General features: G+C 43.4%; 1 protein-coding gene across 6 annotated transcripts in view; it reads right to left on the reverse strand.

Moving 5' to 3' along the window:
• Positions 1-15,884, reverse strand: part of COBLL1 (cordon-bleu WH2 repeat protein like 1) — a 101,814-nt gene that overhangs the window by 18,839 nt on the left and 67,091 nt on the right. For 5 of the 6 annotated variants that reach the window (XM_075829382.1, XM_075829378.1, XM_075829379.1 and 2 more), the window contains 6 exons: positions 12,066-12,251; positions 10,432-10,639; positions 8,488-8,716; positions 6,474-6,512; positions 5,008-5,096; positions 2,581-2,820 (listed from right to left, as the gene is read on the reverse strand). In XM_075829382.1, the coding sequence (XP_075685497.1) occupies positions 2,581-2,820; positions 5,008-5,096; positions 6,474-6,512; positions 8,488-8,716; positions 10,432-10,639; positions 12,066-12,251 (991 nt within the window). The remainder of the gene's footprint in view (positions 1-2,580; positions 2,821-5,007; positions 5,097-6,473; positions 6,513-8,487; positions 8,717-10,431; positions 10,640-12,065; positions 12,252-15,884) is intronic. The other variant, XM_075829380.1, reaches the window with a different exon arrangement.

Here is a 15,884-nt window from a genome sequence, read left to right on the forward strand (position 1 = left end):
GGCTTTTTCCGGAAATCAATGTAGCGGTGTATGGACTCAAAAAAGAAAGAAATCAATGTATCGGAGTATAGGCTCCATAGAAACTCTATGAGCCCGTACTCAGATACAATGGCTTTCCGGAATAAGCTGAACAGAAACGGAGCGACTCAGCGCTCACACGAGTGCTTCTGAGGATTTGTTTTAGCGATTGGTGGGGGTCTCAGTGCTCGGACCCCCACCAATTAAAACCTCTGATATGTCACTATGACATGTCAAAAGTTTGTTGAATGTTTAGTTACCCTTTAAAGAGTTACTCCAATCTTCTAAAGTGATTGCATATCCCTAGGATATGTCATCACTTTGTGATCGGTGAGGATCTGACCTCTAGGAACCCCACTGATTCTTAAAATGAGGATGCATCGCTGATTAAGCAATGTTTTCCCTTCTTTGATTGCCTGGGACAGCGACGCTCCCAGCGATCTCGCTCTGCTGGGAACTGCAGTCCGCCCCATTCTCTTGCGAAGGGGTCACGGTGCTAAATCAGCTGTGGCCCTTTCATTCTCATTATTGGTGAGGGGCCAGAGTTGACCCACATCGATCATAAAATAACGGCATATCCTAGCGATATGTCATCATTTTATAAGACGGGAATATCTCTTTAAGCTAGGCCTTGGCTACACAATAGTGTTTTAGTACAGTTTTTTATATGCAGTTTTTTTTTTTTTTAGTAATGCCTCATTCACACGACAGGGTCCGAGTGTCGGCCGATAAAATCGGTCGTTTTGGGTGGTTTTTCCCGGCCGGTTTGCATCCGTTCCGATTCCGTTCCGTGTTGCCGTTTTTAACGGCCGATTTTGACCCGTTTTGCATCCATTTTTTTCCCTGTCCGTTTTAAAATCGGATGAATTTCATTTAAATTTGTTGCCACACACAGCCCTCTGTAGATAATGCCACACAGCACCCTGTAGGTAATGCCACCCAGCCCCCTGTAGGTAATCCCACCCAGCCCCCTGTTGGTAATGCCACCCAGCCCCCTGCAGGTAATGCCACCTATCCCCCTGCAGGTAATGCCACCCAGCCCCCTGCAGGTAATGCCACCCAGCCCCCTGCAGGTAATGCCACCCAGCCCCCTGCAGGTAATGCCACCCAGCACCCTGTAGGTAATGCCACCCTGCCCTTTGTAGGTAATGCCACCCAGCTCCCTGTAGGTAATGCCACCAAGTCCCCTGTAGGTAATGCCACCAAGTCCCCTGTAGGTAATGCCACACAGTCCCCTGTAGGTAATGCGACACAGCCCACTGTTGGCAATTCCACCCAGCCCCATGTAGGTAATGCCACCCAGCTCCCTGTATGAAATGCCACCAAGTCCCCTGTAGGTAATGCCACCCTACCCCTTGTAGGTAATGCCACCAAGTCCCCTGTAGGTAATGCCACACAGCCCCCTGTAGGTTGCACCCGCCCCCCCCCCCCCTTCAAGGAGAAGTCACTGACTTCAATGTCCATATATGGACAGTTTAGTCACGGACTTCTCCTGGAGAGGAATCCCCGTCCACAGGTTCGGGGATTCCGCTTCTGAAGTGAGTGACGTCACTGTGTCCATATATGGACTGTGTAGTCACTCACTTCTCCTGTAGCGGAATTCCCTGCCACAGGGTCGGGGATTCCGCTTCTGAAGTGAGTGACGTCACTGTGTCCATATATGGACTGTGTAGTCACTCACTTCTCATGTAGCGGAATCCCCGGCCAAGGTGTCGGGGATTCCGCTTCAGAAGTGAGTGACGTCACTGTGTCCACATATGGACAGCGTAGTCACTCACTTCTCCTGTAGCGGAATCCCCGGCAACGGGGTCGGGGATTCCGCTTCAGAACTGAGTGACGTCGCTGTGTCCATATATGGACAGCGTAGTCAATCACTTCTCCTGTAGCGGAATCCCCGGCCAAGGTGTCGGGGATTCCAGTTCAGAAGTGAGTGATGTCGCGGTGTCTATATATGGACAGTGTAGTCACTCACTTCTCCTGTAGAGGATTTCGACTTCTACAGGGAGCAAAAAAAGACCCTCCTCCTCCTCCTCACATGCACTCTGCACTGTGAGGAGGAGAGAGAGCGCCAGCGACGGAATACATGGCCATCACTCGGGACACATTCCGGTGATGGCCGTGTATTACCCGGCCCCATAGACTTCTAAAATCCCGGCCCGTCAAAAAAATCGGTGAATGGCCCCATTAGGGGTCTATTGTTCCTAATGCAGCCGGCTGACGGCCGATTTATGAACGGCCGTCACCCGGCCGGGAAACCCTGTCGTGTGAATAAGGGCTAAGACAAAAACAGGTACGTATGTATTATTAAAGTATAGTAGAAAAAGAAGTATGCTATAAGTATGTGAGCAAATATTTAATAAATTAAAGTGTCAGTCCAGGTATACTCTCCTGCCCGAACGAACATTGGGCGTGGAGAGAAGCTTCTGCGCTTTGGTCATCGTACGGTTGCCAAGGCAACTGTACCTCCCAGCATTCAGGAGCGTCTTTCCCACCCGATATTAGTTCGGGCAGGAGAGTATAACTGGACTGAGACTATAAAGCAAATAAATAATAAAGACTTGCCTTTTGTGATTCATCAACGCTGACAGATTTCACAACACAAGATGAAGTTCGGATCTGCCCCCGGTGTATTTCACTGGAGCCGTTGTGAGGCGGGTGCATGGGTGGCAGTGGAGCTCTTCGTTTCTTTGGTACATCAGAAGGCAATGTGTTGGAATCATAAGACTTTGTGACTGTGTTTACTCTCATCACAGTTTGTGGTCTCGGTTTATTGAGTAATGGAGTGGCAGGGGCACTCGAAGTCTGGGCAGAATATAGAAATATTTTAAATGAGTAGAAAGAGCAATCCAGAAAGCATTAGAAAGATGTAGATTTATAAAACTGCAGTCTCATCCACTTTTATAGAACAAGCAACCCTAATCTGTCTATCAGCTCCCCTCAAATACCCTAACTGAAGAAAATCTGGAGAAAAGAAAGAAAAAATTATACCAAAAAATGTAAAAAAATAATTATTAAAGGCTATGTACACCTTTGAAAACTTATTTTTTAAAATTAAAACGTGTATCCGTGTGTTTGGTGCAACTTCTAAATACTTTTTATATTAAATAATTTTTGCTTTTTGAGATACAGCTGCTTTGTATCCTGTATACAGAGCAGTTGTATCTTGCACTGAGAACGGAATCCGTCAGCTCAGCGGCACTGACTGGTTCCGTGTCAGTGGGTCCTGCATGTCTCGGACACCCAGGATCCACCTGTTATCGATCACATCTAAGTAATGAACTTAGATGTGAGCGGTAACAGCTCGAACCTGCGTGACTTGCCGACACTGAACCGGTCGGTCCCGCTGACAGATACAGGTTTCAGCGCTACAGGATATAAAGCAGCTTTATCTCAAAAAGTAAAAATAATTTTTAACAAAAACGAATTAAGAAGTAAACACACGGATACACAATTTTAAAAAAAATAGCGTTTTTAAAAAGGTGTACAGAGCCTTTAACTTGACTTGCAAAAAATACTTCTTCTTTCATTGGTTTAACACCCCAGGTCGAGCATTTCTCTCTGCAGTGAATTATTTTTTTTTAAATTTCTCCTTATCAGGAATTTCCAGAAAAATAATGCACGGCCGATACAAGATAGCACATTGAATTTCATTAATCCAAATTACAGCGGACCAGTCAGCTCTTCGGACATGTATGTTTTCGTAAACACTTGCATTCCCCATAAATTAACGATTCTAGAGCATAATTTCTTAGAACTTTGCCCTGAGTGCGAATCTGTTCTTTTTCCTGAAAATATTACTATTCACCTGTAGGGACAAGTCCCTACACACTTTGACTAATCAGTGCTGATAGTGTAAAGGTGTGTAACACCACGGGGCCGCCATAAGGGCAGCATGCCGATACTCCAGTCAGGTGCACGGCCACAAAAATAAAAAAAGGGGCCGGGCTGCCATAGTTACAGTAGATACTTTGGAAAAAGGAACGAGCCCCATTACATTGCCTGTTCCTTTCTCCAAAGTAATAACCGATGGGGCCCTGCTGACAAGATCCGGATGCTTGCCAGCCTCAATGTCAGGAGCTTGAGGTGCCAGGAAGTGACGAGGCAAGATGACCCAGTAGCGGTAAGTACACAGGGGTCTGGTCTGGGATCTAAACACATTTTATAGTGTGGTCTGGGATCTGACTCAATTTAGGGATCTGTATTAAAATTAGCAGTCTGGTCGGGAGTCTGAAATAATTTAGCGGTCTGGCCAGGGATCTGAATTTAAGGGTCAGTGTCTGAATTTATTTAAGGGTCTGTAAGGAGTCTGAATAAATGTTGGCATCTGGTCTGGGGTCTGAATTAATTTTGGCATCTGGTCTGGGGTCTACGCAGGTGATGTTTGGTGCAGTGTGTAAGGAGGCAGAGACTTCATGGTGGCAGATCATAGAACTTGCAGGAGCCAGAACTGCATCTTTCTCAGTGACTGTGCTCTGTACAAGCAGCAGCTACAGTGCAATCATTTATTTTATGTTGCCCTCCTTGCACACATACTGCCTCCCTCCCCTCCCCCCACAAAGTGTCATGCAACCTAGTCTCTTCCCCTTATCCCCTGACAGGGTCCCGGCCAACTTACGGTCTTTTGCCTGCCCCTCCACAGAGCCCCTGCCAGTTTGTGTCTCACCACCGCCCCCATCCTTCAACTTTCTAAAGCCAACACCACCCCCCTCCCCGCCCATTACTTAAGGGCCAAACTCCTTGACTATATGAGACCCAGAAATTCCTCACCTGGTGAAATACCCTAATGAAAAGGGGAATAATAATGTCCAGTTGTCAAATTATTCATACATTTAACAGGAGGAACAACAGAGGAACGTCACAATGAAGGAAAAAAAAACGCTCCATAATGGTTAAGTATTTACGAAAACCGACATGGCAGGAGGGCGGAGAGATGCTCCTTAAAATTCAGAGAGTGTCCTAAAGTTTAATCCTAGATAATATTTATCTTACCTGGTCACGTTTCTTTTTAGTACTTCTGCGGAAAAAATTGAAGAACCCTTTGTCATCATTCTGTTTTATTTCAAAGTTCTGATAAGACTCTGTAAGATACGCAGGAACAACATAGCACATATTTAGCCGTTAGTTAGCAGATCACAGCAATAATTAGCAGTCTGCACATTTCTATGTAAGGGGAAGCGCACCAATCAAAACGCAGTTTTCTGCTCCTTCAATTTTTTTTCAGCACAATTAATTACATAATTTCTTCAAGTTTCTGGTAAGCTGCAATTAACCCTTTAAAGACGCAGCCTATTTTGAGCCTTCAGGAAGCAGTGATATATATTTTTCATTAACGAATGCAAAGAGCCATAACACTTAAATTTTTCCTTCGATTAATGAGGTTTAATATTTTGCGGGACTAGTTGTATTTTTTTATGGCAATATTTTCAGGTACATATATATAAAAAAAAAAAAAAAAAAAACTTAGAATGGGGGATAGAAAAAAAAAACACAGCAAGCAATTCCATTGTGTTTTTGGGAATTTATTTCTATACCGTTCACTGTGCGGTATGAATAACATGTTAAATTCATTCTGTGGATCGTTATAATTACGGCAATACAATCATAAATTTTATGTTTCTCTTGGCGTAATTTTTATTTATTTTTTTGGAGGTGGGTGAACAACAAAAAAAACAAAACGTTGTTCCCTATGCGGTATAAGGAACGGGTAAAATTTATCGTACGGGTCTTCAAGATCACGGCGTTACCAATTATGTTTTTTTTTTTAGAATAAAACATTTTGTAAGAAAAAAAAATATGTTTGTTTTTTTAATACATTATATTGAACTTTTAAAAAAAAATAAAAAAAAATTAAATGTTTAAAGTCCCACGTTTTTATAATACATTGCAACACACATTTATTGCAATGTATTATGCCTATCAGCCTCACATACATGGCAGATCTAGGAGCCTTTTGTAGGCGGTTGTGGAGGGGAAGCCAATGGGCTAACAGATGTAGCCCACTCTCTCTGAAAAACCACGGAGGTACCACGGTCACTACTGACCGGGGCACCTAAGGGGTTAAACAACCGGTATCGGAGTTCTCTCTATACTGATTACAACATAGTCCCGGAAGAGGTTAAACCGTAAAGTTAGAGGAGCTGGGAGCTACAGATGTAGCAGAGCTGAACTTGCCATTGAATGGTTTTCCATAGAAGATTTACCTGCAGTCCTGTGAAAATCCTTAGATTACATAACGTTAAAATGTAAAGCTCAGGTAAACCGATGGTGCCTAAATGCTTTGCCACATGGACTGTTTATCTATCTAATATATCTTCTATGCTACTAGGGACCCGGCAATTACACATCAGACAAAATGTGGAAAGAAGCTATGGAATTAACTGGACATTTGCAAAACACAACCTGAAATTAAAACAAATATTTTTCTAATTTATTAAACGTAAAGCTTCAAGTCTTGCCTCGTAAAGGTGATGGCCTGATCTCTGTTGGGGATGTAGCTAAAATAAAAAAAATATGTTGTATCAATTATTGTATTACCGTTAACAATTGTTTCAAATTAATACAATCGCTTTGTCCCCATACATGTCTATCATGTCGCGGGCACATCTCCCTGCTTACACATAGGGCCGGCCTTTGGGTTGTGTGACCTGTGCTATTGCACAGAGCGCACCGCTCCAGCAGGTGGAAGGGGGCGCTGCGCTGGCTCCCTTCCCCTGCTTGTGAAGCACCCGGGCACAGTGACTCTGCAGCTGCCTTTCTGCCCAGGCGTTCCTTCTCTTCTCAGTGGTGTAACTACCACTGTAGCAGCCATAGCGAAGCCACTGGGCATAAGGGCACCCGTGCTGCTTGCCGGGACGGGCTCCCCCATGCCTGATGGCGCCGCTAGCAGCCGCTACAGTGGTAAAGACGTTACATTCAATAGTATCTGTGTCCTTAGGACGCAGATACCATTGACTCCTATGGCAGAGCAGGGAGGTATCAGGTGCAGGGACAGGATCGTTATGCAGGCCAGCGTGATGACGCCACTGGATAACAACGGCCTACGCAAGGTTTCTGTCAGCGTTTGTGGAGTAGCTCCGTTCATTGCGAGAACGGGGCCTAGGTGAGTACAATTTTTTGTTTTATTTGTTTGGGGGCACAGTCCTGTTTACAAGGGGGAGGTGGGGGCTAAATGGCACTATCTATAAAGTGGACGTGGGGCGCTGTATGGCACTATCTACAAAGGAGAGGTGGGGGCTGTATGGCACTATCTACAAAGGAGAGGTGGAGACTGTATGGCAGAATCTACAGGGGTGCTGTATGGCAGAATCTACAGGGGTGCTGTATGGCAGAATCTACAGCGCGCAGTATGGCAGACTCTACAAAGGGGCACTACCTACATGGGGGGGCTGTGGGGTACTCAGGGGAGGAGAAGGGGGACATTATACTGTGTAGAGGCTCTACAGGGGGCAATATACTGTGTGTGGCACTTAGGGGACATTATACTGTGTGGGGGGCACTATAAAAGGCATTATACTATGTGGGGGCACTAAAAAGGGACTTATACTGTGGGAGGGTATTATACTTTTTATGGGTCTTTTTTTTTTTTTGTGATGGGGACGGCACCGAAAGAAAGTTTGGCACAGGGTCATGATCAGCAACGAGTGTTCATATGAACGCTCGATTGTCAAACATTGGCCCACGTAAAAGGGACACTTGCCCGAATGGAGTTGTGGATGCAGTCACATGTTGCCTGTAAGCCAATCGGATGTAAGGCTTTGCATACGCTGCGCAATTTAAACAGGTGGGCCGAAAGGAGATTCAGGCCGCCTTTTGTAAAGAGCATCTCATATATTCTGCCACTTTAAAGGGGTCTGTCATTGTCTCCCTTTACTTTGCGAAACGCTCATACAGATGATCCCTAACAGAAATGTTGTCCAATTTAAACAAGGGGCGAGGAACAGGTACATCTGCACCCCCTGCAGTACAGAGACAACTGCAGGGGGTGCAGAGCTAAGTTGCACATGGTTGGTGGGGGCAGGGAAATGCTTACCATGGAAGCAGATCCCTTGTAGAGGGGGCTCAGCCCTGAGTGGTCCCATTCCCTTTGCTACTAAGTGGTGAGAACCCGTGCAGGATTCCCCTTTCCAGGAAATAAAAGGGGTATATAACTGCACGAAGGTTCATGGAAACGGTGTGGAGGCAAGCGTGGCAAAACCTGACAGGAAAACGGTGGTCCCATTTTGAACTTTGCTATAAAGGCCCCTGATTTTTATATGCATCCCTGGTCCGGGCCCTGTTACAGATTTTGCCCTGTGGACTACAAGCTTCAAGTTACACCACAGAGACAGGACTTCTCGTTTATAACCAGTGAATTTACGGGGGAATAAGTATTTACATAACTGAGCACCCATTCCCATCAATGGACTCGTAAAATCCTTTCCTTTAAACAAGGCTTACTACAAATAATAAACCCATCAGATTAGCTCTTACCTTTGCTGTGATCGATGGCATACAGCTCCCTTAAGCCAAGATCATTTAGAGACTTTGTTAAATCGAGATGCTTTTGGGACTGATAATTTTGAAGCAACACTGTAGACCGAGGATCAAATTCACACTTATTACAAATGAAAGGAATGAGATCGTGCAGTGGGACAAAAGGACTGACTCTCATGACGGTCTTCTGAGTTTTTCTGTAGTTAATGACAACTCTTACAGTTTGCTGAAGGGAAAAAAAATAAAAGCCTTTGTATTTCCAAATGTACAAAGCTAATATAATCTAATGGCTGGAGGAATTTTCTTTAGAAGTTAATTATCATTGACAAGAGGTACTACCACTGGAATTGTTTCCCACCATAACTTTACACAGTAAGAGATTCAACCGTTGACAATATTACAGATCTGAAAAGCTACAGCTTGGCTAAAACAGAAGACGGATGAGAGAATAATGACTAACAGCAAGCTAAGAAGCAGCACTCAATGCCAGGCTGCAGCTGCAAGAGCAAACAAAATAAGCCACTTTATACTAGATAGACAAGAAGTAAATTGTTCAAATCACAAAGCCCAAAACACTGTCTCATGTATGACATCTTAGGAGTGTTTTCACCCTTGAAAAATTATTAGCACTTGGAAGCATCCAGCTTTGGTGGACTTGTACTTTTATGGGGAATATAGCAACTATTCTACATTGCAATATATTCTCCTTGAGGGAGAAAGTATAATGGGCAGTCCATGTATTGCATGAGTGGGTTTTCATCTGAATGCCACCATGTAATAACTACATTTTCCCCTGCAAACAGCTAATTTTGCCAGAGCTCTCTAGAGACGGACCCATAATTGTGCACCGGCATCCATATTAAAGGGCTTGTCAGTGATGAGACAAGCCCTTCAAGTACGATCTATCGAACAATGCATAAAGACACACCAGTAGGACAAGTCCAAGTTTTATGTTTCCTTTTTTTATTCTTAGTTACAAAGAAGAACCCAATAGAATTCAGTCTGTGACAGATGCAAAGTACTAGCGGTAGGAAGCTAAACCACCCATAAAACGAACGTTTTAGACCAATAAAACAATTTTGCCAGAAACGGCAATGCGTATGCTCTTGGCAAGTCATTAAAAAAAAAAACACCTTACATTGCAAGGGGCGACAAGGAGAACAGTAGGAGACTCCTTCTAAGGCAAAACATATGAATTTTTGGAGCAACGTTCAGAATGAAACAATTTTAAAATTGAAGTCTACGTTCTGTGACAAAACAACATGTGACATATGTAACAGATACAACCTGCCTTATAACACGATGCAGATGTTTTCCTTTGTGATGCCCCTTTCTGCTCCAAATGATGTCCTCCTGTCTGCGCTGTCAATCAAATGACATCACTTCCTGTCTCAGTGACCACAAAGTCCCATCTCCTAACAGACCTAACAGTCATGGTCACCGACAATTATTCACACAGGGGCCTGGGAAACAAGGAGCAAGGACCCAAGTAGCCAGAAGCAGTTATGGAAGATACGTAGCTTTCAGTCCTGGGCTAAGTTGGGAGGATACGTGCTTGAACTAGAGAATGTAATGCAGATAAGTAGAAAAGTAATGTGGATAATGCTAGCGGGTGTGTTAGATACTAAAGGTCAAGCGGGACGCTTAACTTGCATAGAGGGCAGTCTAACCTATACCCTAGGTTACTGTCCTGGTGACAAATTCCCTGTAACGTTGGCATTCTGGTATAGTAAATATCCCGGACTACAAGAAATGACTGCAAATTTCCGTGTGTTATGTCTGAAATATGTAAAGTAAGCAAACTAGAGAAGCTATTTGCAGCCGGTTTATCATTTTACTACACACACAAAGCAGTAAACCACATGCTGATTGCGCCTACGGCTTACTCTGTGCTCATGTGACTGAGAAAAACAACGCAATACAATCAGAGCGAACACTCACCTCTGGTATTATTGGACCAGGCTTTTTATTTTTCTCATCCAGATTTTTTGACTTAAGGACGACTCTCTCCACTTCCAGCATTCCAATGGGTGTGTTGGGTTTAAACTTGAGCTGCGTCTGATCGGCTGAAATTAAATCTATTGTGTAGGTAGATGGGTTTAGATGGTACTGTCCACAGAGGAATACAAGCAGATCCATCATAGGTTTACTATACAAGAAAAAGAGAAAATACTGTAAATAGAGCAAACACGTATACATTAACATAACATACATTTTCTACTTTGGATAACCCATTTAATTAGAGATTGAGCGATCTTTAACATGACACGTTAAATGCACTGTGGCAAAAATAAATAATTAAGGCTGGGTTTACGCTGTGTGTTTTTAGCATGCATTTTTTGGACTTTTGGTTGTTGAACTCCCATTGAGAGACGTGGGAGTTTATCTTCAAATATCAACAAAACGCATTCTAAATACGCACCAAAAAGCAGTGTGTACCCAGCCTAGCATGACTTTTTCAATAGCTTTTCAATGAAGAAGGTGTCCACATGGTTCTGATCTGCTGTTATTAATGGAGTGGTACCAGTTAGCAGCTTCATTTAAACTCCTTCTCACTGTTTTGTTCGGTCGTGGAGTACCAATCTCCCGTTCTAGCAATTGATAAGGGTCCCTGCGGCTAGACCTCTACCAATCTAACATATATAGGTGATGAATTTTTGTGACTGACATACCCCTTAAAGTTGTTAAAGGGAATGTCCACTTTTAAACACACACACACACACACACACACACACACACACACACACACACTTTATAACCAAAAGTATGTAGCTACCCCTGCTAATTATTGAGTTCAGGCGGTTTAGCCATATCCATTGCAAAGAGGTGTAGAAAATCAAGCACACAGCCATGCAATCTCCATAGGTAGACATTGCCAATATTATGGGTTGTACTGAAGAGTTCAGTGACAATAAAACGTGGCAGAAGATGCCACCCTTGCCACGAGTCAGTTTGTAAAAGATCTGCCCTGGTCAACAGTGCTATTATTGTGAAGAGGAAGCGTCTAGGAGTAATAACAGCTCAGCCATGAAGTTGATAACCACGCAAAGTCACAAAGCGAGGCTAACGACTGCAAAAACGTGTGGTGCTTAAAATGTATCAATCATCTGTTGTATCACTCACTACAGAGTTCCAAACTCCCGCCAGAAGTGACATCAGCATAAGAACTGTGCGTACGTTTAATACATGAATGGCCTACAGGGATAGAATTTCTGTTTAGGCTCCATGCACACAACTGTAAAAATTGTCCGTAATTGCGGACCGTAATACGGTCTGCAATTACGGACCCATTCAGTTCTATTGGCCACGGACACTTTTCCGTATCGCTATGGATGGGTGTCCGTCCGTGCAGTAGAAATGTTCCGAAAATTATCAAACATGTCCGTTCTTTTGCATTTTACGGGCTTTGCTCCCATACTTTGTATGGGAGTATGGCCCGAAAATGAGGGCTGCAGTCGGAGGCCGGCCGTGGCCGCAATTGCGGACCGTAATTACAGGAGCGGCCGTGTGCATGGGGCCTAACCGTTTTAACCATTATAGTTCTGATCACAAAAACCCCAGGGTCACAAACATACCTGCCATGAACGATGGTTGTTGCGATTCGGTCACCAGGAAGAACCACCTTTAGCTCAATGTCTCGATCAATGTTTTCTTTCTGGTCCATGTTAAACTGGACCGTGTCTGCTGAATCAAATGATGGCGAACTGTCCGAGTACCTGGCTTCCCCAGGAGGAAGAGGAGCCTTGCCTTTGGCCTTTTTCCTGAAATTACAAAACAAAATAAGCAGATTACCTAAATGTAATTTAGTATTAGACATAAGGTAAACCTTTCAAATATGAAGGGCTGTCACATATATACCGGTGAAATGATTTACCGTACGTAGCTGAAGATAAAAAGCCGACCCAATAGTGAAGAAACCTGGCAAAGACAACAGTCAGTGTACAACCTGGAATCCAAGATGGTAGCATCATTTGCCAGGATCAAGAGTTACACTGAACCAGGCAGAGAGCCTAGCCCTGCAGTACCACATTCTTCCAGCTTTTGGGAGGACTTCTGATGATATATATATATATATATATTCGGGAGTTGATACCAAAGCAATTTGCCAATTACTTTACAAAGTAGCTTCTAACCGGAGCTACACTTTAAAGTTGATGTCTGCTTTGGACAATGTCTTTTTGTTAGACGGGTTCCTCAATGATAAGCTGATCACATAGTGTCCTGCTGCTGTGACCCCTATCAATCAGCTGTAATCTATAGGGAAACTCGGTAACAAGGGTTCAATTTTTCTACAGCGCCACCACAGGAGATATTAAGCATTACACAATTTTCATTTAAATCAATGGGCTGTCCGTGTAATGCATGGACTTGCCTGGTCTTCCAGAGTGAGGGATATTCTTTGTAGCAATAATTATGAGTCCTATACGGGGGGCCTTCGCTCTATTAACTATTTCCTAATAGGGTTTTTAAAATAATTTTTCTAGACCAGACAACCCCTTTAAGAAAAATTGTCATTGGTGCATTTACCACATGAAATTGTTACGAGGCACCTGTACATTTGCTGAACAGAATGCGCTATAAAATCTGCAAGAAAGCTTCAGTTGCAGTATGTGAACCCAGAACGACAGATAATGGAGGGAACATTTTTCACTTATTTTACATTGCCCTTTGGCTCGGGTCCACACGTTAGTAATTTGTACACAGAAAAATGACTTGTTAGTTGATGTTTAGGTCATGTTTAATGAAGGGAAGAAAATGGGGAAAAATTGATTTGGAGCAGTTCCAAAGTGACGCGCTTCAGGTAAAATGATCAGAATCACTACAGTGATTTAAACCAGACGCTCCGTAATGGTGCAGAGAAATAAGAAGCAAAGAAAACACAGTGTAAAAGTAGTCTCTATATATTCCTATACTTTTCTGAAGGGAGACTTCATCTTTGTGCATCTTTGACGCCCTACAAAAGTGATCCTTTAACTTTTTCTGCAGGAAGACATAAGCAGCAATGGCCAACATTGGCTTCTATACACCGGAATGGCTATAAACCTTCCATTATTTAGTAAGTAATGGAATAATACTGTGCAGTGTTCCGAACGCCTTGTAAAGCCACAATATACCTCCAGGCAATTGGCAGGATCAGAAATCCGGTTTCTTTGACATGATCCCCAATAGTCCTGCTCAATTTCTTCTTTTGTCTTAAAGCTGCCATAGACATTCAATTCTGAAGAGCTCCAATAGACATCTATGGACATGTAGGTTTATCAATATGCATCTGTCCATTGCAAAATAACCCGGCAAACTCATAGATAATAACTTCGAAAGCGATGTGTAACAGATCCCTGTAAGCTTCTTGTAGCCACTGATCGTAAACGCTGCATTTTCCCTAAATTGGTAGTTAAACTGATTAATGGGATGATCCTTCTAGAGCCACATGGGAGCTCAAATCAGTGAGAGCACCTCTACATATTACACCTATCGAAAGACAGGAGCGCTTTACCTTAAAGTGGGTGCTGTGCAGCCTTCGAATGGGAGTTTGTGGAGCTTGTCTATCACTCAGCCTGTTCTTGGAAGAGCCAATGATAGCCAAAGCTTTCGGCTGTGTTCACATCTGCGTTGTCTTTCCGTTTGAGATTTCCGTCGGGGGAACCCCTCAACAGAAAGGCAAATGGAAACCTTAGCATCCGTTTGCATCCCTGAGCTATTGATTTTGTCAAAAACAACGGAAGCCTGTCACAACGGTGACAAACATTTGCCTTTCCATTGAGGGGTTCCCCGACTAAAACCTCAGATGGAACCCCTCAACGGAAAGACAACGCTGATGTGAACAGGGTGTATCGAGACGCTGCAGTTTTGGTATGAAACCGCATGTGTTTCTACGGTGATACCTCAACCGCTGCGTCTGAATAGACACGAAGGTCCCTTTCACACAGCAGTATTTTGCTTCAGTATTTGGAGGCCAAAACCAGGAGCGGGTCCAAAACAATGAAGAGGAACAAATCTTTCCATTATGCTTTTTCTGTTTATTTTCCACTCCTGATTTTGACTTCCAAATGCCGATGCAAAATACTGACCAAAATACTGCCGTGCGAAAGTGGCCTTATATTGCGTCACCTAACTATTCATCTCTCTCATCCCCGTCAACTCCAGTTTGAGGTGCACTTTAACTGCCCCATTAGCTATATGCTATATACAGTCATAGACCGCTATACATGACCGATCTTTATGGTGTAAAATCAGAGGAACCCGTCTAACAATTAATGACATTTGTTTGCTTTTTTTTGTTGCGGTTTTAAATGATAGACTACAGCACGTTCAGACTTGGAGGCCAATTTCCACTGCAAATTCGTTACATGAAGATTTTATTGTGAATTTAGCAGCAGATTACTCGCTCGTCGGGCAACTAATTGGGAAAAAAAAAAAAAAAAAAAACTCAGCGCAATTAAAAAAAATCGACGTCATGTTGCGCATTTACGTTTTTTCAATTATTTGTATCCTCAGGACACAGGTAAAGTGGAATCCAATGGTATAGCTGTGGGCCGTAATGCCGGACGCGGGGCAGTGATGTCATTGCGCCTGTCTGCACCGAGCTGCGCAGACCAGAGGAATCTCCTCCACTCGTCGTTGGAACGGGGTAAGGTAAGTATGTATATTATTATTTTTACTAGGCACTATTGGGGCTGTGTCGGGGCAGCTATATGGGCATTATACAGCGTGGGAACAGCTATGTGGCATTATACTGTGAGGGGGCAGTTATATGGGCATTATACTGTGTGGGGAGCACTATGGGAGCAATATACTGTGTGGGGGGCAGTGTCGAGGTATATTATATACAGTAGAATACAGCAGGCTCAAGTGATAAATATTAATTCAATGGCGTAGCACGCAAATAGGGGACAAGATGTATTATTCAAGGGAGAGGGTTGAGGTTCCCTTTTGGCTACTATGGGGGGGGGGGGCTATTTCATAGACCAGTCTTAATCTAAAACTCAATGGAGTAATAATTTAGCTGCATCTATGACTGTCCTTGCACCAGAAAGTCAAATCAATGCCAGCCACGAGCTGGCTTAGATTAGCACTATAATCCACGCTAGTTTCTGTCGTAAATTATAGCAAATTTGAGAGTCTGCAGGTAGCTCTGCCCTCTTCACTAAGCCCTGCTCACATTTTTTTTTAAAAGCAGCAAAGGCGGCGTGAAAATGGAAAAAGTCACAGATTTCTAGGTGGAGAAAAAGCAAGTTTTTGCGCAAATTGTGGCCTTTTTGGCATGGAGTGTTCAATAAATTCCCCCCCATGAGTACAGACCTATAACTGTGATAAGTTGCCGCTACATAGGGATGCATATTAAACGGACAGATCCGCTTATATTTTAACAATGGATTAAACTTTACTAAATGTAC

This window comes from Rhinoderma darwinii, chromosome 6, assembly GCF_050947455.1.
Source record: "Rhinoderma darwinii isolate aRhiDar2 chromosome 6, aRhiDar2.hap1, whole genome shotgun sequence".
NCBI classification, from domain to species: Eukaryota; Metazoa; Chordata; class Amphibia; order Anura; family Rhinodermatidae; genus Rhinoderma; species Rhinoderma darwinii.